Source organism: Phyllopteryx taeniolatus, chromosome 14, assembly GCF_024500385.1.
Source record: "Phyllopteryx taeniolatus isolate TA_2022b chromosome 14, UOR_Ptae_1.2, whole genome shotgun sequence".
Taxonomy (NCBI): domain Eukaryota; kingdom Metazoa; phylum Chordata; class Actinopteri; order Syngnathiformes; family Syngnathidae; genus Phyllopteryx; species Phyllopteryx taeniolatus.
In genome coordinates this window covers 13,051,728-13,075,776 of record NC_084515.1, presented here as the reverse complement: position 1 = coordinate 13,075,776, position 24,049 = coordinate 13,051,728, and the positions used below count along the sequence as shown (strand labels likewise).

Here is a 24,049-nt window from a genome sequence, read left to right as displayed (position 1 = left end):
TCTATCTCTCTCTATCAGTAGTAGTAGCAGTATAATAGGTTGGCATATAATTACAGCCCATAAAAAAATTGGAATGATATAATAATAATAATTATTATTATTATTTTAAACGATAGTTCAAAAAGATGAGGAAAAAAACAAAGAAAATTCAGACACAGCAGGTTAATTCATCACAGTATATGATGATGTTTTGACGTCACCACATCGCTTGAAGGAAAACATATCCTAAAATTACATTATTTTTATTTTGTGATGAGGTTCTAAAATTATAATGTTTCGAATGGTATAGCTCAAAATGTATGTATTTGTTTATTTAATTAAACAAAATATTTTAATATATTTGTGAAATTGTTTTTTTTTTAATTTGTTGATGGGGCTGTAAAATCATTTAAGAAAATTCAAATAAAATAGCTCAAGATTACATTTTTTTTAACGTTTTCTTGATGAATTTCTTGAATAAAAAATTATTTCAAATAAAATAGATAAATATTTATGAGTGCTTTATTTAGAAATAAATAAGATGGAGATCTGAATTAAGACAAAAATACATTTATAACACATTTGAAATTTTAAAAAATGTAGTTTACTGATGGAATTACAAAAATAAACAAATACATTTGAAAAAAAGATTTTAAATGAAATATCAATTTAAAAAAAATGTCTTGACGTTCCTAAATAAAAATTACTTTACAACATATTCTACACACAATAGCGAAAAAAAATCCCAAATAAAATTGCTTAAAACTTACATTTTCAATTATTTACAGACTTGAGTTTTACAGTAAAATAAAATACATTATTAGCAAAATATTTCAAATAAAATAGCTCTCAATAAAGAAAACTTGATGGAGTTCTAAAGTAAAACAAAAATACATTTGTAAAGATATTTTAACTGAAATATTTTTAGTTTGCTGATTAAGTTCTAAAATGAACCAATACATTCGAAGGAATATTTACAAATAAATAGCTCAAAATCATGAAAAAACATTTTCTTGACTCAGTCTTAAAATTGAAAAATACTATTATTTCTTGTTTGGTTACACAAAACTATGAAAACAGTATAGAAAACGTGCGAAAATATTACTACTATACCACATTATAGTAGAATGTACTGCATGCAGTTATAATATAATATCATATAATATAATATAATGATGATGATGATGATAATATCATGATATTATATAAAATGACCACACAAGGGCGCTCTTGCCTAGCTGCTAAACCCTTTTCCCACATTTTGGAAAGCTGAAAATTCACTAATTCTTTTCTCCATAAAGTACACAAGACAGTTTTTTTTAATGCAGTATATAATGGAGTACTTTATATCGTTCTTATTCTTATATATTCGTATTATTATCATCTATATAGTGTTTTTTTTGACATACTTGGCAAATAAAGATGATTCTGATAGCTCTTTTTTTAAAAACAACTTTTTCTCTTGAAAAAACGTTTTCCTGAAAATATGTTTTTCCCTTGAAAATCTGACTTTAAAAGAAAAACAAATCTTTTTTTTTTTTTCTGAAAATAGAATATGTATGTTTTTCCTCTAAAAGATCCCAATCTAAAACAACATACCACTTTTTCTCCTCCCCAAAATGTTACTTTTATTCAGAAAATACACTTTTTTTCCCCCTCAAAAAATATTTTCAGAATGTTTAAAATGACTACTTTTTTTCTCTCTATAAAATATGACTTTTCAAGTCTTTTTCTCCTATGATATTTTTTTCCCTCTGAAAATACACTTGTATGGCAATGAATGGCTTACAAAGGTATTTAGAGGGGCAGAGTTTTACCCTGGAACAGATCATTTGCATCTCCTTTGGGGGTGGCTTTGAAATGGCAGCATGGACAACCATAGGAATTTGGGACGCGAATCACAGCTTGCAGCGTTGACATTGTCACATTGTGTCCACCTGAGCCATCTGTCCCCTTGCGACACGCCGGCAACGCCGCGCAACGCTCGACCCGTCCAAATAGGGCCAATCACGTCTTTCTATTCTCGTCCTTCCTCATCCCGCCCACTGGCTTTATAAGAGCGTCGCAGCCTGGGCACTGGTTTGGCACAAGACCTCCCAGAGCAAGACATGTAAAAGACACAAAATAATAGCCAGTAAGTATTATGATATGATGCTGAATTGAGACTTAATTGTGTGTGGAAAGTAAAGCAATCACATCAAAATGTTACCACCCAAAAAAAAAAAAAAAAAAAAAAACTAACCTCTTTACTTTACGCTTTGGAAATAAAAGTTGAACTTGAATACGTGACGCTTTGAATATATGTTATAATCTGTAGGTGTCCTCCATGGCCTTGATGATGATGATGATGATGATATATGGAACTTAATGATAAGAGCCACACACTGCAGGTGAGATGCTGAAAACCTTTTCATGCAATGCGTGATAGCTAGATAGCTAGATAGAGAGATAGAGAGATAGACAGATTGATTGATTGATAGATTGATTGATTGATTTCAGACACCAGCCTTCACCTTTTGTCTCGTGACTTTGTCTTTAAAAGCATCAGCGTGACCGCGAAGGACACGTGATAGTTTATTATAGGAGGGTAGCGTGCGTGTGTGTGTTTGTGTGTGTGTGTGTGTTTAGAATGTTTTAAAGTCAACATAATAGAAACCCATGTCAGCTGCATGGGAAAGTCCAATAATAAAGGTGTTTTTGAATGACCGTGTCAATCGAAAGTGGACTTTATAATCTTTTTTGGATACAGCTCTTTTAATGGCATTTGATTATATCGTACAGTTCTGGTTAATTATGCAATTTTATTCTTGACTTTTAGACATTAATGATTTGGAAGTGATTTTAGATGAGATGATGGGGCCACTAATCTTGTTGTATGTATGTATAAGTAGGACTATCTAGGATTATGTTATTTATTAGTAATGTATATTATTTCTGTTTTTGTAATACAATACTCATACAGCAATTGTTTTGTTAAATTATGGGACTGCTAAGTATTTGATTAGTATTTTCTTTTAAATAAATTGCTAATTTGAGTCTTGAATAAAACACAATGACATGATTGTGAGTTTTTATATGAAAAAATACTTTTGATAGCAAAAATAGTAGTATTATAATAGTTGTCAGTAATCTTTGTTCCTAGAATGACTTACTTTCTCTAGAAAATGTAAAAGTATTTTTCTCAATAAATTGCAATTTCTAATCTAAAAATAAAAAAAATGTGCTTGAACAAAAATACAATATTCTAATACAATTACAACTTTAAATGTAAAAAATAAATACATGTACTTTTTTTCTCAATAATGCAACCTTTTATTCTCATGAAATTACAACTTTATATTGTTAAAAAAAAAAATTATTCTCAGACAAACTTTAAAAATAAATAGCTACAAATAGGATTTTCATGGGAAGAAATACAGTTTTTGAATAAGATTCCAAATATTTTTCCAAAGATTAATGAAGAATACTTTTTTCTAAAAAATAAAACATTTTATAGAAAAAAAATCACTCTATTATCATAAAATTATAACTTTTTATCTTAAAAAAACGCCCTTAATTCTTTCTAAAAAAATATAGATTTTTTTTCCTCTTTTGATTACAACAAAATTTGACCCATCATTCATAATTTATCATTACACATAGATAAAATATATAAGTGTATATTTTAATATATGTTGTTTTTGTGCCTCACGTATTTCGACAATGTATATTTCAAAGGGGCTGGAGGAGTTTGCACTTATTTTTTTAATGACACGAATGACAAAGTTTCCAGACACATTCATACACACATTCATCTCCCGTGTCCACCATGTAAGGATGGCCCGGCTGTATTTTTGGTAGTTGCTACGGCGGCGGCTGACGTGAGAGCACGATGTTGACTTTTCACCTTAGCCTGCCTCAGCCCCTGCCCGGCGACGGACTTGTGGTCCGGTGGCATGTTTTTAAAATAACTCCCTCCCTCCTGACACCTCAGGCACTCGGCCTGAATATAATGTGTCAGGCCAGCTGCCATCTACTCAAGAGCTGGCATGTCAAGACCCACACCCCTTCAAACATATCACAAGACCCCCTCAAAAAGGTTTTGTAGCACACTGTATCTGCTGAAGAGTAGACGCACTGTACATTTTGTTCAAATGCATTTATAATGTCATCTACAGTGACTTGAAAAAGTATCATCCATCCTGATTTCTTAGTTTCCATATTTATCACACTCAAATGTTCGAGATCATAAATAAAATTTTAGTAGCTCGACTTACGAGTGACCCGATTTACACATTTTTGTAAATAAATTTTTGTAAGTACAAGCTGTTTTTTCTTGCTTTTTTTTTGCTTTGACTTGCGAGCAAAAATTTAATATACGAGCGCTAGACTGGCAGCAAACAACTCACTTCACAATAAGCAGCAGTTTGGCAGATATTGAAAAATTCTTCAAAAAAAGAGGCTTCAAGCTGTTTATTTCCACTTCCAGCTGATGTTTACTGTCAAACTAAATGTAATACAAAGACAATGACATGCTGTGTATTTAACCAAAACACATTCATTTTGTTTTGCTTAAATCCACTAGCTTAATGCTAACATTGCAAAACTCCAACCGATGGCCGGACATTCACCTGCAGGATTTGCTGATAGACAGTGGAATTAATTTTTCCATTAATCACAGCAAATTGTCCAGGTTCTGAAAGAGCAGAGCAGCCCCAGACCATCACACGTCTACCACCATGTTTGACTGTTGACATAATGTTCCTTTATCAAGTGCTGTGTTATTTGTACGCCAGCTGTAACAGTCCACTAAATAGCTAATGTTATTTTTAAAGGAATACTTAAACAACACAGCCTAGATTTTAATGAATGAGATATCCCGGTTGAAAATCTTTATTCATTACGTAGTGGAATGTGTTAATAACAAAATAAGAATGATTCATGGAAATCAAAATCCTTATCCTCATGGAAAATCAGATCACAGACTGATCCAACTTCTGTGGAAATCCCTCAAGACGAGTAATTTTTAGTCATGAGTAGTGTGCGTGGCCTCCACGTGCCTGTATGTACGTCCTACAACGCCCGGCGGGCGTGCTCCTGATGAGAGGACGGATGTTCTCCTGTGTAATCTCACCCCAGACCTGGTTCAGAGCATCATTCAACTCTTAAACAATATGTGCTGCGACGTCACGTCGGGGGATTGAATGAGACATGATGTGTATCATGTCTCAGATGGACTCAATTGGATTCAGGTCTGGGGAACGGGCAGGCCCATCTGCTGACACACTCCAGCCACATGAGACTTACCCTTCTATTGCATCAAAATTTACCTAATGGCAGTCAGGTACCTCTGGCCAGCGCATGTGAGGCCCTTCAAAGAAATTCCTCCCCAGACACTCACTGAACCACCACCAAAATGCTGGATGTCGCAGGCAGCAGAAGGCGCGCCACGGCGTCGCCAGACTCCGTCACGTCTGTCCCGCGTGCTCAGTGTAAACTCGCTCTCATCCGTGAAGAACACAGGGCGCCAGTGGCCAATCTGCCAAGCTCGTTTTTCTCTGGCAAATGCCAATCGGACTGCACGGTGTTGGGCTGTGAGCACATGACCTACTTCTGGACGTCGATCCCTCATACCACCCTCATGGAGTCAGTTTCTGACCGTTTTAGCAGAAACATGCACGTTAATGGCCCGTTGGCGGTTATTTTGTAGGTCTATTTTGGCAGTGCTCCTCCTGTTCCTCTGTGCACAAAGGAGCAGATAGCGGTCCTGCTGCTGGGTTGTTGTCCTCCTTCGGCCCCCTCAATGTCTCCTGGTGTACTGGCCTGTCGCCTGTTATCTCCTCCATGCTCTCAAAACTGCGCTGGGAGGCACAGCAAACCTTCTTCTTCTTCAAACAGTACGCATTGACGTGCCATCTTCGATGAGCTACCTGAGCAACTTCTGTGGGTTGTAGACACCGCCTCCTAATCCCCCTAGTGGCGAGAGCGCTGGCAAAATGCAAAAGTGACCAAAAAGCCAGAAAGGAGGAGGACAGCAAAATGGTCTGTGGTCACCACCTGCAGAACCATTCCTTTAAGAGTTGTCCTACTAATTGCCGCTTGTTGTCTGTTCCATTTGCACAACAGCCACTGAATTTGATTCACAATCCGTCATGCTTCCTAACTGGACAGGCTGAAGTATTGTGATTGACTTGGAGTTACATTGTGTTGTTTAAGTATTCCCTTTTTTTTGGAGCAGTGTATTTCTACAAAAATCTTTTGTTTTTTGTCAAACAGGAGATAAGCGTTTGTGTTCTTTCGTATGGTTGAGTCATGAACACTGACCTTAACTGAGACCAGTGAGGCACGCAGTTCTTTGAATGTGGTTCTAAATTCTTTTGTGACCTCCTGGATGAGTGGTCGTCGCACTCTTGGAGTAATATTGATTGGTCGACCACTTCTGGGAAGGTTCAGTACTGTTTGCAGTTTTCTCCATTTGTGGATGACGGCTCTTACCATGGTTCGCTGCAGTCCCAAAGCCTTGCAAACGGCTTTGCAATGTTTTCCAGTGTGATAAGATTTCAATCACTTTTTTTTCTCATTTGTTCTTGAATTTGTTTGGATTGTGGGATGCCATGTTTATTTTCTTGTAGTCTACCTCACTTTTTGTGACTCATACTATTCAAGTGATTTCTTGATTCAACAAATCTGGTGGTAATCGGCTCTGGGTGCGGCCAGTGAATTTGAAATGATCTTTCAAAATACGGTGGTCAATCACAGTTAACTCATAATTTAACAAGAGGGCATTTCCTTTTTCACATAACGCCAGATAGGTTTGGATTTTTTTTTCATCTTAATAAATAAGATCACCATTTAGAAGCTGCACTTTATATTTATATTTATATTTATATTTATATTTTTAATATATTATATATTTATAATATATAATATATTATACCATACTATATAATCAATATAATAAATTAAATGATGTTTGCAAAGAAAAGTATTGTATAATTTATATTATATTTTGGCGGTCCGTTTATCTCAGTGACGTCGCTGCCAGGTCAACATAGGTACTTATATATTTACATTTAGAAAAAAATCTGTTCTAGATTTGTAATCATGTTAAGAGAGATACTAAAATTCACTAACAACTATTACATATCTATTGAAGCTGTGTTATTTGTGTGTATTTTTGCATGACAAAGTGCCATATAATATTGATGTGTTATATATTATGTTGCATTCAAGGTCCAACTCAAGGAAACGTACGTAACTTCAGTAATTTTAGTGATTTCAAACATTTGCAGGCGTTTCAAAGCAGTGGGGCCTTTTAATGCAGTCAAAGTGTAGCAAACAAACAAACAAAAAACAATAGGAGGTCACACTTATCTCAATTTCCCACCCCCCGCCCCCTGGAGTCATTCATATCATATCATAAAGGTTTATGTCGTTTGACTTGATCTAATCTGTAATCTCATAAAACGTGAGTGCTACTAGGTGAAAAAGACAACAGGAAACAGACTGTATTCTTTTGTTGACTTTATGTGATTGTGATGTTCATTCAACCCGGGCCGAAGCGCGGGTGGCTTTTTATCTTTTCGGGACAATGATACAAAAAACGATGTGTGCTGCTCAGCACAACTATTTACACATCATACAAGGCGTACATGGTCATCGTTATTTACATTATCTATACACAAGATCCTCCCGGCCGGTGTCCTGCTGTGAAAAGACAAAAACAGATATCAGTGATAAATATTTTAACAAAAATTACATATTTAAATAATACACAGGAATCACAATTACCATAAAAATAACAATAATAATCATAATGAATGTACCTATGAGTTGTTGAGAAGGGCATTCTGGATGCTCTCAAACACGACAGAGTAAATGTCGTCTTTCGCCATCATTCCATCGAGGTAATCTAAACAGGAATAGTTCGTGGTTAGTCATCTTTTCGGACGTCAAAAAGGCTGCAAACGGGTTAATTTTGCATTTGGTGCAAGCGAGGAAGTGTCGTGGGGGCAAAGCAATAAAATTGTCATTCCAAAAAGTCTGTCCTTTTAATCTGCCAAGCAACAAAAGGCTACAAAACCAAAGGAGAGAGAAAAAACACATTCGGTATGTCTATGTTTCTGTACCTGCCAACTAGCAAAGTAACATTATTAATCACTTGGACTCTACATTGTTGGTTTTGGGTTTGTTCTTTTCAGTCCAGTGATTAGCTTGGTGTAGCTGTCAGGCTAATTTAGCAACCTATTATTTTCTATCAAGTAATTAGCTAATCTTTGCAGCCAGACTAGCTTTAGTAGGTAGGGTCTCTTGTCCATTAGTATTGTTATGTAGCATGTTCTTTTGTATCTGAAGTTTGGCCTAGTTTTTCTTACGATTAGGTTTCTTTTTTTTGGTGCTATTAGCTAAGCTAGTTTAGCAGGCAGGCGGACACAGCAGCCTATTCTTTTCTGTCCAGTAAGTAGGCTAGTTTATATTGTGCAGTAGTTTAGTTACGTAGCTTGTTCCTGTATGTAAAAAGTTTAGCCATGTCCTTTTGGCCAATTAGCCAAGTTAGTTTAGCAGTGAGGCTAAATTAGCAGGCTATTCTTTTCTGTTCCGTAAGTCGCTAATCTTTGTAGCTATGCTATCTTTAGTAGGGTTATGGTATACATTGCCCAGTAATTTAATTACAGAGCTAGCATGTTCGTTTATTTCTAAATGGACTTGTTTTTTGTTTGACATAGTTTTAGTACAACGATTAGCCTGGTTTAGCAGTAAGGCTAACTCAGCAGCCAAGCTAATTTAGGACGCAGGGTACCTTAGGACCTGGTTAACCTAACAGACTGATCTATGCTATCCAGTGGTTAGGCTAGATTAGCGGGCTAGTTTAAGAAAATTCCCGACGATGTAGTTTTTTTTTTTTTTTTTTGGTACATCGCCTTCCAAAGGGAGTTGCTACCTCACCATTGCTGGCCTTAACGTACCTATTCTGTCACACTGGCTCTCCATTTGTTTGCGGTGCTTCAGATACATGGGCCAGACGTGGCCATCGAACAGACCGGGAGGATCGGGAACGGTGTACATTCTCGTACTGCAGAGACAGAAATCAGAACCGTATTAGAAGACTGTCGTCACGGTGACAGTTGTTGTGACGATGAAGCGAGAGTACGGTACCTTCTCCTTGTCTTGCACTCCTCATAAGGAAGGGAAATGTAGAAACACCTGTCGTAGATGTCGATGAGAGGCCTGCAGAGAGATGAGATCCTGTTATGACGAGCCTTGATGTCTGGAGGTGACAAATGACATGCCGGCAGGAGGGTTACCCACTTGTAGTTGTAGATGAGGAAGCCCTCCACGATGAGAATATGGATCCCATTCTGGTCCGAGCTGCATTCCTCGGCTTCGGGTGACAGGCTGACGCCATGGGAGCGGGCAAACTTGACCGGGTTCTCCTGCCAGCCTTTCACCGTGCTGACCATGGCCTCCATGTCCAGGGCAGAGATGACTGGCAGGGGAAAAAAAGAGTAACAAATGCCGGTTTAAGCACATCGCACCTCAACGATGTGCTGTTAACACACATTAGTCACTGTTAGTAAACATCTCTGGCATTCACATGGAACACCGTGTGAATTTATTGTTTTTAGGTTTAGGATTGGTTTGTTGCCAAACCAAAAAAAAGGGAAATGTGCAGGAAAGGAAAAGTACATTACTGCATACGGTTTTCCTACGCGAAAATCCATTCTTACCATCCCACTGTCTAAAGCCGTCCTCCCCGACTTCTATTTGATCGGGTTTCTGAAATAACAGTCACCAGTGAAACATTGCTGCAACCTAGTAACCCGTCGCAGCTGATCACACCTGGACAGGGCTAGTCAAGGACCCGTCGCCACCCAAAACAGTGCACGATCTTTGAGGGCATTATTTTGGTTGGATTCGTATGGGATAGTTTAGCACATTTAGCAGCATGGTCACACTCCAGAGCAATGATGCTTGAAAAGATTGCAAGAGGGACAGGACAAAAACGCTGTGGGGGTTCATCCTTTTAATCCTGCGTACAAGGTGTCTCATAGCAGAAGAGGGATGAGCTAAGATCAAATGTTTTTAGGGGTTAATTTGGCAGATCCTATGGATCGGGTATCTCATAGACTGGTAAAGCAAAAGAGGGATAGGACATAAACATTTGGCGTGCATTCATTAAAAATCCCACGTATTTCAGGGGTTCATTTGAAGGCTCTGCAGACCAGTTATCTAGCTCGTAAAAGCGACGAGACATTCGGGGCTTAATTTGGAAGATCCTGTGGACCAAAACAAGGATGAGGCAAAAACATTTGGGGGTTTAATCTGTCAAACAGACAAGATATCTCACAGCACGGGAAAAACAATGGACCAAATAAAAAGTTTTTGAGAGGTTAATTTGGTGGATCCTAGGAACTAGGTATCTAATAGAATGGTAAAGCAAAAGAGGGGTATCAGATTTTAGATATCTCACAGAAGAGAACTCGAAAAGGGGGAGTCAAAAACATTTCAGGGGATTCATTCAACAAATCCCAATGATTGTGTCTCTCGCAGGATGGAAATGTAAAGCGGGATGAGACAAATTTGGGGGTTTATTCATTTGATCTTTTGGATCAGGGGTCACTGAGAGTGTAGTGGTAGACACGGCGGATTCCCAGTCAGTTACTGTCGGTCAGCGTGAATGTGTGTCTGTCCACATGCCTTGCGATTGACTGGGGCCAGATCCAGGGTGTGGTCTGCCTTTTGCCCCCAGTCATCTGGGATAGACGCTGAACAGGATATGAGGTAGCACATGAACGAAATGTCCTTCCGTTTTCTACCACTTATCCCGCGGACAAGTCCTTGGATATGTTACATTCACCTGCAGTCACTGAGCGAGAATCAGCCATGTGCACTGCTATGCTATCAGTGACCCTTGCTGAAACTTTTCATAGTAGTGTTTTGAGATACCTGGTTCATAGCATCCGCCGAATGAACCTCTCCCAAAACTTTTCATCTTGTCCCACTTTTGCTTTTCTGTTCTGTAAGATACCTGGTACACATGATCCAACGGCTAACCCATTGAAATATTTTGAAGCCATCCTTCTTTTGCTGCAAGATACCTGGTCTGTAGAATCCCCTCATCATTTTGGTCCATCCAATTTCTACCGTTTCTACCGCTGGTGGCTATCCCAGCCGACTGTGAGTGAAAGGCAGAAGACACCCCTCAGTCGCCAGTTTCAACAAAGCGCACAGTAAAAAACAACAACAACAACTCGACAGTTGTGTCCATAGCCAATTGAAGCTCAAAACGTTTTTGGGGAATTCACGAGGGGACGCTCGGCCTTGATGATTGGCTGTCCAGGAGACAATCAGTCGCTTGTGTTACTAGGATACTGCCATGACAGGACAGAATTTTAGGTTTGTGTCCTCAAGTGCAATCACTGTAGCATACCTTCATCGCCATCAACTCTTACCTTGAAAAAGTCATCCTGATGCACAACACAGCAGTTGGGCAACGCCCTAAGCAGTCTGTTAGTCAGGGTGGTCTTGCCACCGTTGGTCACTCTGTGGAATGGACAATCTGAAATGACTTGGCGTGTAAAAGAAGAAGTGTAAAGACGTGTAGAGTCGGTCAAACCTATACTCACCCTCCAATGCCAATGATGAATTTCATGTTGGTCGCCTTTTTTTTGAATTCAGTAACTAAAAGAAGGGGAACCCCACTATGCTAAATCTCTCTCAAAGCCTTCTCCTCCCTCTAGGACTTCAACCGTTCCCCCCTTTTACTACTTCATTGATAGACAATCTCAGCATGGACTATTTAAAGGATGAGAGCTGCCCAGAGCACCAATCAGATCGCTTCTCCTGGAGGAGGTAGGGTCCCATTTGCATGCAAGGCCAAGAAATGTTTCCACCTGACACGAAGGGTGGGGCGGGGGGCAGGAATGTGGCACCTCGGAAGCTTCTTAAAACAGTGCTTCGATGCCAAGTTGCCAACATGGAGGGTATTTTAGGAAGTGCTCCTCAATGTACCTCTTCAAGTGAATCAAAAGAGTTGGGGAGTTTTCAAGGGGAAAACCATGGTGGCGCTTTTATGGCGCTATATTTAGCTCACTGGACGTCACACATATTTCTGATGCAACCGGTCGGTTTGCGTGGCGGCGCGCCATGTGACTGGTGGCCCAGGCAAGTCATGCCCCGCTCTCAGGGGGTCATAAAAAAAGTCTCCCGCAACTCAAGAGTTGCTGACTAACTACTGTCGCTCATGTTTGTTGTGTTTATGGTTAGAAATGACTGGAAATCTTATCTGTCACATGTATTTGTCAAGTGAACATTGCTCCCACACGTGATTACAAATATAAATGTGACATATATATCTATATATAGATATATAGATCTATATGTGTATATACTGTATATGCACTGTGGCAGTTACTCAGTATTGGGGTTTGGGTAGGATTTGGTTTTGGGTTAGGATTAGGGTTGTAGCAGTGGTTGGGGTTAGTGTTTGGGGTAAGGATTGTGCTTGAGGTGCGTCTTCACGTTTGGAGTCAGGGTTGGTGTTAGGGTTGAGGTCGGGTTTAGGGTTGGGGTTAGGGTTAACGTAGTCGCGCATACTTGATCCTTGTCTGGAATTACTGGGGAAACAAAGTCATCGGTAGCAACTAATAGCTCTATCAATAACTTAAATCATAACCAAAAAGGAAAGCCTAATTACTTACACGCTTAAATTACTTACATTATTTTAGTCTAATACTTACGCACTTAAATTACATACATTATTTTAGTCTAATTTAACTGTCCAAATCTGTCTCGTTCCTTTTGTTTTGGACCTTGTTCATTTATATCCTGAGTTTAGCGTTTAGTATTCAAGCTCAGCAACCTGGCTCGTGTTGCTTACTCAGAAAATGAATAATGAATAACGAATATGACTGTGGCTATGTTGTGCGACGAACGAAGGTGTAATAAGTCAGTCACGGGACTATCAGGTAACACATTCTAACAAGTAATAAGTCAGTCACGGGACTATCAGGTAACACATTCTAACAACAGTGTCCTTATATGTGTGTGTGTGTGTGTGTGTGTGTGATTTATAACTTTGACCCGGAAACGTCAAAAACATTCTGGAAATGAGGTCAAGTACCAGCGGGTCAAGGTTGTATCGAGGGAAGTAAACGATTACAACACGTGCAGCATGACAAGCTTGTTTATTCTTTTACTTAGGGCCCTTTTTAGTATAACAAACAGGATGGCATATTTAAAAAAATAATGATTATCATCTTTGAATTGGCCTCATTTGTTGTCGATTTCCATCTGGCGAGAACAACGCATACATGACAGAAAACACAGACATCAACAAGCATGCCACCTTTGCATCGTCCACAGAGGGTCCCAAAATTTATTACATCATTGCACATGAATCAACCACATGGCATTTCATAACAACAAAATATGTAACCACATGGCATTTATAATAACAAAATATGTAACCACATGGCATTTATAATAACAAAATATGTAAGACACCTCTTTTTTCCCCCTCAAAAAAATATATGTACACATTCCCGTAATGCGAACGAAGAGAGTAAAGCTTTTCAGTAGTAGCTTGCATGAAGTATATAGACCATATCCTTGACGGTGTGTGTGTGAGACAAATGATTGTCTTGCGTGTTTCACATCCAGTCAGGCCGTGCCATCTCGAGCAATCGTCACCATTGAAAGCCCTGCAATACAAACACACAAAATTGAGTTAGTTTCCAATGTTATATCAAGAACAATTGCGAAAAAAAGACAAATTGGGGACTGGATGAAACATCCCAGCACAATCCCCATGTAATAATGACCAGAGAATGTCAATCAATGTTGTTTGCAAGTTGAAAACAAAGCAACTGTCAGTCGGTGTCAGGTTATATATCAGACAATATGAAAAGATACGGTGGCCGACTGGTTAGAGCGTCAGCCTCACAGTTCTGAGGTGCGGGGTTCAATCCCCGTCCCCGCCTGTGTGGAGTTTGCATGTTCTCCCCGTGCCTGCGTGGGCTTTCTCCGGGCACTCCGGTTTCCTCCCACATCCCAAAAACATGCATTAATTGGAGACTCTAAATTGCCCGTAGGCATGACTGTGAGTGTGAATGGTTGTTTGGCTGGCAACCAGTTCGGGGTGTACCCCGCCTCCTGCCCGATGACAGCTGGGATAGGCTCCAGCACGCCCGCGACCCTAGTGAGGAGAAGCGGCTCAGAAAATGGATGGATGAAAATATGCCCCCTAGTGGTGTTATGCAGTGGAGGCAATTATACTAACTAGTACATGCAGTTCCCTCAGAAAGTTTTAAGGTGATAATTTGCTCTATCATTGTTTTTCTGACCACAACAAATGCAAATGCCACAACACAACGACATTAAATGACAAGAAAAGTACATTTGTTTGCGCCTGTTGTGGCGTTCGCAATTGTTGTGACCTGTCTCGGCCACCGAACAATAACACACTTTTAATCAATCGTCTCGTGGAAAAAGTGAAAACATTTTGAAAGTTCCATTTTGAGTCAAATCCGTGTCTCAACTGATGACGTATGTGTGTCAAAATGGAAATGACATTGTAGTTAGTTTTTAGTTTTTTGTTCCGAATGAAAAGAACATTTTGTTCTGAATGTTACAGTATCTGCATTTGGCCTGATGGGCCTGAATAAATGGAAACTTTGACTCACTGACAAATTTCTTAGTGGGCCTTGAAGATTTGTATTTGAGTACTCCTGCTCTAAAACTACTAATATTAACTAGAATATGAAGATTTGAGGTGTGATTTGCTACATATAAATTTTTTTTTAATCCCTCATCACACGTCTTTAAAGACCCAGTGCGAAGATCTGCGGATAATTGACGCCAATTACAATTGCATTCAGAAAAAGGACAAGCGGGGTGATGAGAAAGATGTTTTTACAAGGTCGTAGCTGTGGTATTTGATTGACGGTTGACAGTAGAATGCAGTTCCCTCAGGTTAATTGCGAATAAATATTCCGAAATGTCGTCGTCACAGTATCAGTCGAGCTGAAATGGGATCGTATGAAATGTTGGCTATGACTTAAGTGAAAGTGTGTCAGCGCTTCTTCCCTGGCTTGAACCCTGTCGAGCGTTTCCAGACCAGCTGAAGGCTGATGAGATCCGTCGTAAGGAGCGCTCCCGAATGGCGGGACGAGCGCGGTGCATATTTCCTCCCATTTCAGGACACCGAGTGCGACACGGATCAATTTGACCCGCCTGGGTTGGCCGGAGGGCTCGTTGTTAAAAATAGAAGCCATCGGTCGCATACAGGACGACTTAAAAAGATTAGCAGCTGCACTTTACGTAACGCTGGCGTCCTCTGGGAATATGAGGTGTGGGGATCATGTGACACACCCACTGAGCTGGGATGTGACTTAGCACATGTTAAGTAAAGTCAAAGAAAAAGCAACAAAACGTGCATAGCTAATCCTTTCATTTTCATAAAACCGTCATTAACTGGACTGGAAGTGTCTTTTGGTACAAGTGTCACAAAAAAGGCAAAGAAAAAGCAAAATACTGTTAATCCTTCATAAAAACTGCAATTACCTACAAGTGAGAAATTTTAACTGCTATGTCTTTTGGTACAAGTGCGGCTGCGGGCCGCTAAGAAATGGACGGTAATATCATCTATCGAATCGCATTGTAATGTATATTCTTCTTGAGGTCAAATTTAGTGGAGACGTGACATGCACAAGCTCAGGGTTGGCGTGCCTTGTCAAAAGGTGCGAGTTTGGTGTCATAGCACCTCACAGCTGCTCTATTTCCCCAGCTACTGTAACAAATCGCAGCAGGGCCACTGTGGCCAGAGCCTTTCCTGACATTCCGGCACTCTCTATGGCAGCGATTCTCAAAAGCGCGGTATGACTCGAGTCCCGCAAGTGGAACGTAGGCTCCCTCTAGTGGTATGAAAAAGAATCAGTGAATTAAATGCAAATAAAATCATCTTAAAAAATGAAATACCATCAAACATATGAGAATGACTCTTGTATCTATACATAAAGTCTGTTTATTATTATTATTATCATCATTTTTTAAATTCAGTACAGTATGTTTTTTTACTTTTCATCTTTAACCTTTCATGTAAGGTAATTGTTTTTTTTTTTTAACAGTACATTTTTAAATTTTACACATAAATTTTGTCTTGTGAACGTCTGCGGGCTTAATGCTAACACACAATGCAAATGACAATACAAAACAGCATGGCGTCCCGCCAACGCTTACCTTTGAATGTCAGACGTCGCGGCCGATCTCGGCCATCGTCGGCTTCGGCCTGGAAGGAGGGAAGAGCACGTCTGAGTCAACAGGACCACTCCAATAATGATCTGTTCCTGGGTCAAACTGTCACCGTCAGAAAACTTCTAGCAACTGTACAGACAATGGTGTCAATTCATATTTGAAACGTCTTCATCTTAACTGTCATAGAAGCATAAAATTAAGTTAACCAAATGATCTTCAGTTTCCTCGGTAACCGCTGTTTTGACTGACAAGTCAAAATGTGCGTGTGGGCGAGTACACGGCGCAGAATGAGGTCACCTTTCTTTAGGCGGCGGCAAGTTGGCGTTTTGCTGCTCTTGCTCCTGTCTGCACACAAATAAACACTCTTAAAAGCTTCATAATAACAACAATAACAAAGACGTAATTCCTGTAAAATAATCACTCATTATTTAATAATTTTTTGAAATGAAAGGCTTCTTAGAATACATAATATAACACAAATTAAATGGTAATTGTTATAAATTAAGTCTCCAGAGAAAACAAAGCTTTCAATAAAAAAATATGAATGATAGAAGATGTGTCCTTCCGTTCTTAAATAGCATCACTGCGCCGTCACTCACCTGGCTTTGACCTTCTCGTCATCGTACCTGAACAAGAGTTGGAATGGACAAACGTGTCAAAATCAGCATTACATAACTGATGCAATTGCTGTGGTTTGTTTGTATTATGGGGTGGCGGCGGCGGTGCAAGTCTACTCACTGCAGCACGCACTCGGGCACCTGCACGTGCTCCATGGGGATGAGCAAGCTTAGCTCGTCCAGCGTGTGCACGTAGCGGACCTTGTCCAGGAACTTCACGCTGCGACGCAGATAGAAATGCTCAAGAAATGTGATCAAATATTATACTTGTTCAATTATTTTCTACAGCTGTGCTCGTACGTTTACATACTTTGGCAGAATTTATAAGATGTGGACCATTCTTTTTAAAGAAAACGAGTGATCACGCAAAACAAATTTATTTGATTTTTAGCGGGATTCACTATAATTATCATGTTTTTAAAATTAGTCATACATACATACATACACAATTCAAGTTAGATTTTTCCTCAGAAGCCTTTAATAATAATAATGAAGTAATTTTTATCTTACAATAATTGTAATTTCCTTAATATCGTCACGATTCCAAAAGTTGGGATCTGCTAAGAGTTGGTCCTACTATTTTGAAGCCTCCCACACATTTTTTTTTAATCTTTTTATTTTTTATGCTTAATAAATACGTACTGACATTGTTATAACAATGACTTCATTCAATGGTATTTGTTACTACTTTTTCAAACACATTTTAACAAACTGGGGCGCTACTCAGTCATGTTCCTATAATTGTGTTTTACTTATTTTCTCCGAAGTGAGTTAATATATTCATTATTATGTTGTTGTTGTTATCGTATGTTTATTGTTTCGTCAGAAGCCTTTCATTTATTATCTTACTATAAGTACATTATACAACAGTTTATTATTCATTTAATTTATTGTATGACGTATAACCCTTTCAAACGTGGCAAAAATAAAAATGTTTTTTTTTTCTTTTTTCTCACAGTAGCCACAATTCCAACCTGCACCTGTTGAAAGTACAAAATTCCATAGCAATAAGTTCCAAATCAATTTGGAACAAACCATTTCAAGTCATACCTCAAATTAAAGGTCTTGGTGAGTGCTTCCCATATTATTGGTCAATATACTCAAATATGAGGACCCAATGACTGAAAAGATGTTTTTACATTTTTATTTTTATTTTATCATGTCACTGACCTGATGAACGGCCTGGAGATGGCCAGGATGGTCCGGATGAACCACGTTGGGTGAACAATGATAAGACACTTGAGATTCTTCCTCAATCTGCAATGACGTTTTATTTATTTATTGTTTTTTAAATTTCAGCGTCATTTCACCATTTGAAGTTTCAAGAGTCTTACTTCCTGTCAATCATCTGGTAGCATTTCTTGAGCCAGCCGATGCCGGGCATCTTCCTGCGGGGCGTGGCTCCGTTCAGGTAGACGATCATGTAGTCGTCGGCCACCAGCAGCTCCAAGCTGCTCACCACATACCTGGACACGCACGAACATGCGCATACATACAAGTGCGCGAACAAAAGCCGAGTGTGAGCTTTAAGTAAGTACTAGTCAGTACCGAAAGTACTCACAAGAAGAGGTTCTCCATGATGTATGAGTAGTCGTCACAACTGCTTTCTGGGAGATAGCAGGCTGCGAACACGATGATGGCATTCAGGCCTTCCCCGTAATAGCCTGAATTGGGGAGATGAAAGTGGATCAGTATCATGCCATTACTATTTATTCTTTGTCAAAGATGCCGTTTAGTCTAAAACTACAGTTCGGTTGGGACATTATTGATTTATTTGCACTAGATAGGGCTAAGTAGTAACTTACTGTAGCGTCCTATTGTGTTGTTCCTGGAGTGCGTTGTATTGCGTCATAATTGGGATATAAGGTATCATAACCGGAATGAATTGTATTGTATCACATTGTAATCGGAGTGAATTGTATCGTAACTGGAGCGAATCATTTTGCAAATGTGAGAGAATTTATCGCAATTGGAGTGAGTTTTATCATAGCGTAATTGGGAGTAAATCATATATCGCAGTTAAGAGTGTATCATATCATATCGTGTCATATAGGAGTGATTCGTACTGTATCGTAATTGGAGTAAATTGTATTGTAATTGGAGGGAAACATATAAAATGAATCCTAATTGAGGTGAATTGTATCATATTGTAAATGGATGAATCATACCACGCATGTTTTTGGGATGTGGGAGGAAACCGGAGTGCCCGGAGAAAACCCACGCAGGCACGGGGAGAACATGCAAACTCCACACAGGCGGGGCCGGGGATTGAACCCCGGTCCTCGGAACTGTGAGGCAGACCCTCTAACCAGTCGGCCGCCGTGCCGCCGAAGTGATTCATATCGTGAAGTAATTTGAGTGAATTATACCCTAGTTGTAGTTGGTACTGTATCGCAATTGCATATGTATCATATCAAATTGTTTCAAAATTGGAGTGAAACATATTATTTGTTATTAGAGTCGTATCATATCACAACATGATTGAAGTGAATCGTATCGTATTCATCATAATTGGAGTGAATTTGATCATAGTACGAGTGTCTCATATCATAATTGCATCAACTGTAAAGTAATTGGAGTGAATCAAAATGGGAGTAAATGGTACTGTGTCACCGGGGGAGGAGTTTTAAACGGATGGTAAATGTATGTTCTGACATACGGGGATACGAATCCCATCACCGCTTCCTGAATGACGGGACATCTTAAAAGAGACATCGAGTGACACGGCGAGGCGTTCTGGCGTCATGACAACGCACCTCCGTGGGTCACCACCCTGAGGTACGGCCTGATGACCTGCATGTCGATGCGCTGCTCCTGGTCGCCCACGATGACCGTTCTCCACAGGCGGCCCGACGAGTCGCGCTCCTCCTCGCCTTCGCCCGGGAGACACTTGGCGCTGGCCACCGGGGTGTCATCTGGATACAAACAGGAAGCGCTATGGTCGTTGGAAAGTCAGACCTTGACAATACACCAGAGAGATGTATTACAATTTTGTATTACAATTAGACTATATTTGTCGATATTTACACGTATATGCCTTTGGTATTTGGCTAAAAAAAATAATAATCTAATGGTAAAAATTCTATTAAAAAATGCGTAATAATGAAATGCAAACATCAACAATCTAAATAAAAAAACTAATTATTTTCCAAATTGTAATGTTTGTTTTAATTGAAAAAAATGAAAAAACAATAAGAATAGTAATTATTCACATTAAAAACAGTGTTAATTGTATGTGTAATACTGTGTCTTTTATATTAAGACTTTAGTTTTAGCATTACCTTTTGAAACGCTCAATTTTATATTGTCTGATGATAGACATTGATATTAGATGATTTGTTTTTGAAATGAAATTATTTCCGATGTACTTCATATTGGATCTTAGACGATAATGTCTTTGACATTAGACCATTTCTGCTATTACGTATTGATACGCTGTATTTTGATCTCAGGCTATATTTGTCTTAGACTGTCTTTGCGATCATTTTTTTCTCAAGACTATATTTGTTTATATTATGCAACACGTGTCTTTGATATTACCTATTAGATATTCGTTTTTGAGATTACGTTATTTTACCGTGATAGACTATGTGTCTGATTTGAAGACAAGCGTCTTTGCTATTACTGTATTTCTAATACATATGTGCAATTGTTGTTAGATTATCAAAATATAAGATACTTGTCTTTGATATTCGACTCTTTGACGTCATTGGCACGCGGTGTCGTGACGAAGTGTCCACTCACCTTCCCACTCCAGTTCGTTGCCGTTATTGGCGAAGTCCAACGAGTCGGTGTCGTCGGGGGTCTCGATGTCGTCTATGTTGATGTCCAGGTCGTCGGACAGCAGCGAGCCCTCGCTGTGCTCCAGCGACAGGTTCATGTCGGGGGCAGTCAGCGTGCGCCGCTTGGACTGGTCCCTGGCTGACCCGCCCACATTCAGACTACTGGGGGCATCTAAGCCAAGAAGCCAATAAGGTTAACGTTACATGAAAACATCAAAACGTATGAAAGCATGTCAATAGTTCCCATTACTGTTTCTGTTGTCTGTGAGGCCACACGTGGAATCGCCATCTTCTGGTAGAGGCCTGTGTAGTGGATACGCAACTTTAACAACAAAAAATACATATGGTGCAGCAATTCCATAAGTTCAAAATATACTGCAGTATATGTATCAATGGCCAATGCATAATTATAATACAAATTACCTGGGGAAATCCTCGTCCTGCCACTCATCCTTCACCTCCATGTTGTCCATGCGTAAAGTGGCCTCTGCAGTCCCCATGGCGTATGGAGGTTGGTCAGGAATCAGCTCGCTGGGGGGTGAAAAAGACACAAAACGGCGTGCTCCGATAATCAATGTCATTTTCCGAAGCTGTTTATCATTTTTTGGGGAGAGCAGTGCACATCAAGTTGACTTTGAAGTCCCAAGGTCATTTGGAGAGCCCTTGGACATGCATGGCGTCTAGTTCTTCCAGCAGGCTCATCTGAGGCTAAACTTTGATACGTTTGATATTAGGCTATATTTTTGATATTTGACTACGTTTTACCAAGTCTAGTCAAGCTTATTTATATATTGTAGTTCTTAAAAAGACTCAAAGAGCAGCACAAAATCAAGATCAATGACATTCCCTTGTCAAAAGCATTTTTTTGGGGGGGGTGATTTTTGACTCTTTAGAATCTCAATCTCAATATTAGACTATTTTTGAATGTGTCTTTGATTTAGACTACAGTTTATATTATAGATCTGTATATGTGTCTTAGATATTAAGGCTATATTGGAATAAATGTGTCTTTCACAAGTGAACTACATTTGTGATATTCAACTATATTTGTCTTTGATACTAGTTTATATGTCGACGATATTTAACTATATTTTCTATTAGACTATGACTTTGATATTAGACTACATTTGTGGACATTCAACTATTTGTCTATATACAGTATGTCTTTGACATTAGACTACATTTGTGATATTCACCTGTCTATGTCTATGAAATTACTCTCTCTGTCTCTTTGATATTCAACTATATAGGTCACAATATGGCGATCATGCACTCAGAGATCACGTGTGTCAATAACGTGCATATAGGGGGGGGGGGGGGGTCCTCGCCTGCAGAGTTATACAGTCCATTTGTTCACTGGTTTGGCAATGATGTATGACACACACACATAGCTAAAAGGCCTTCTGGCTACAATACGCTGCCCGCGTTGTTGTGATCAGATTCAAAATGGCGGCGGCGAATTAGATTTCCTAGCAAAAGGCGTTGGGGGGGGGGACAAAGGCGAAACAGAAGTTGAAGACTCCAGGTTATGTATGAATTTTACAAAAATGTACGTTAGCTTTCCCGAAATAGATCCATTCTCGTGTTTCTGTAAATGTATGTTAGCTTCACAGAAGACTTTTTTAAAGTTTTTAATATTCATAAAAAGGTACATTAGCGTACCACATTTCACAACTCTTAAGTCTTTAATGTTTACAAAAAGTTACAATAGCTTCATTGGAGACTCAGTCGTCTTTCAAGTTTACGTAAACATGCGTGCTCGGCTCAAATAAGAATAATCACGTAGCTTTACTGTTGTTGGTTAAAACGTACACTAGCTTTATGACCTCAATCATCTTTTATATTCACAAATATGTAAGTGTATTGAGTCATTGAAGACTATATTGTCTTGAAAACATGTATTTTGATATTAAACCAGATGTACGTTAGCATAATCAAAAACTAAATTGTCTTTGATGTTTATGAAAATGTGTTAAGCTTCTTATAAGATTCTAAAGAGGTCCAATGTTTCCGAAAATGTACATTAGCTGTATGGAAGACTCTTGAACATCTTTGATGTTTACCAAAATGATGTTGCTTTCACTGAAAATTCTTGCTTACAAAATTATGTTACTTAATTGTTATTGATGTTTTCGAAAACACGTACGCTGGATGCGTTGAAGGCTTTAATCATTTTAGTTGTCTACAAAAACGTTAAATGGCCTTCAAAGTTAACCCAAAAAAAAGTAGTCTTGATCGTCTTTGATGTTTATGAATCATCTTTGTGGTGTGATTGACAGGTGATCAATCCAGGGCGCACCCGCGCCTCTTACCCGATGTCAGCCGGGACAGACTCCATGGTGGAAAGAAACACCGGCAAAGAAAATTTTCGACGACATGTACAATCTCCTACTCCAAGACGACAATGTCATCAGCGCAAAGGCAGGCTGTGTGCGTGCACTCACATCAGAGGAGCGTCTGCGCGATGCGAGGACGACGATGCGCCTTCAAAGACGGCTGAGCATCCCCCGTCTGGCGGAGGAGAGCCTCTGGGAACGCCGCGGTCCTTTCAGGAGTGGGAACGCCGCGCTTTCAAATCCATCTTGTTTTGGGACAAATCAAAACAAAAACCAAAACATGAAAAATAATCCTGTGCTTTTTACCTCTGCGGACTGTCCCCTCTGCTGAAGCCGCGCCCCCTCTAATCCTGCTGATGTCATCCGTATGCCGCTTATGTAATCAAACCTGCCTCCTCTTTAGAATGCAAGTGCCTCCAGGATAGCACGTTTCTCCCTTCTCTTCTTCGTCACGTTCCTTTTATTTGTCAGCCAGCGTGTTTATTTTTAAAACGCGCTCATGCGCTGGCCAGTATGGAGGTTTCCACTCTGCTGTTTCCAGGCAACCGCATCCTCCTCCTGCTCCTCCCTCCTCGGCAAGCTTTTTAAGCTCTCAACTCTTCCTCTTGCCGCACGTTAACCTTCCTCCTCTTCCTCTGCCGCCCTCTTTCATCACAATGCAATAAGCTCTGCGGGCAATGAGTGAGTGTGACATTTGTTTGTACAAAGTGCTGTTTTCAAGGCAGGTCATGGACCAACACGAGCGTTTGTTTTTTTTTTGCCTGAAAAATAATTAAACAAAGGAAGCAAAAAAAAAAGGAAGATAGAGAAAAAAATAAAAACTAAAGAAATAAAAAATTAAAATAAAGACTAAAATGAAAATGTGAAACCATTACAAATTAAATTTCAGATAAAATGCAAAACAATAAAAAATTCAGAAAAATTTCGAATTTCAAATGAACAAAAGTAACTTTTTTAGAAGTACTCAAGAAATAAACATTTAACAAAATAAAACATGGTTAAAGCACAATTTTAGTTTCAAAAGTTTTAAATCAAAACATTTAGGCATGAAATGTAAAAATATATAATAAAAATGAACTAAAAATACAAACTAAATAACAGG

General features: G+C 39.1%; 2 protein-coding genes and 1 long non-coding RNA gene across 5 annotated transcripts; 1 reads left to right on the top strand and 2 right to left on the bottom strand.

Moving 5' to 3' along the window:
* The first annotated feature begins 1,628 nt into the window (after positions 1-1,628).
* Positions 1,629-23,047, top strand: LOC133488851 (uncharacterized). Its single transcript, XR_009791759.1, has 3 exons — positions 1,629-2,113; positions 2,297-2,369; positions 22,891-23,047. It is a non-coding gene; the product is annotated as an uncharacterized LOC133488851 (long non-coding RNA).
* LOC133488850 (nicotinamide riboside kinase 2-like) lies at positions 7,466-11,743 on the bottom strand. Of its 2 annotated transcripts, none has more exons than XM_061797286.1 (8): positions 11,586-11,743; positions 11,412-11,502; positions 9,687-9,735; positions 9,268-9,445; positions 9,115-9,186; positions 8,925-9,031; positions 7,785-7,870; positions 7,466-7,665 (listed from the first exon to the last, which is right to left on the bottom strand). In XM_061797286.1, the coding sequence occupies exons 1-7, from the start codon at positions 11,609-11,611 to the stop codon at positions 7,785-7,787; spliced, it is 609 nt and encodes a 202-aa protein (XP_061653270.1). In that variant the 5' UTR covers positions 11,612-11,743; the 3' UTR covers positions 7,466-7,665. The 2 variants fall into 2 exon arrangements, with proteins under 2 accessions (XP_061653270.1, XP_061653271.1); XM_061797287.1 differs by having other exon boundaries at positions 7,466-7,662.
* Positions 13,131-23,562, bottom strand: LOC133488848 (caytaxin-like). 2 transcript variants are annotated; one of them, XM_061797282.1, is made up of 13 exons: positions 23,056-23,562; positions 21,035-21,142; positions 20,862-20,914; positions 20,574-20,783; positions 19,586-19,744; positions 18,391-18,493; positions 18,164-18,295; positions 18,000-18,086; positions 16,951-17,049; positions 16,812-16,838; positions 16,510-16,557; positions 16,198-16,246; positions 13,131-13,661 (listed from the first exon to the last, which is right to left on the bottom strand). In XM_061797282.1, exons 2-12 carry the CDS (start codon positions 21,109-21,111, stop codon positions 16,207-16,209), a joined length of 1,035 nt encoding a protein of 344 aa, XP_061653266.1. In that variant the 5' UTR covers positions 21,112-21,142; positions 23,056-23,562; the 3' UTR covers positions 13,131-13,661; positions 16,198-16,206. The 2 variants fall into 2 exon arrangements, 1 of the variants encoding a protein (XP_061653266.1); XR_009791758.1 differs by lacking the exon at positions 13,131-13,661 and having other exon boundaries at positions 16,212-16,341; positions 16,419-16,557.
* Positions 23,563-24,049: the final 487 nt, after the last annotated feature.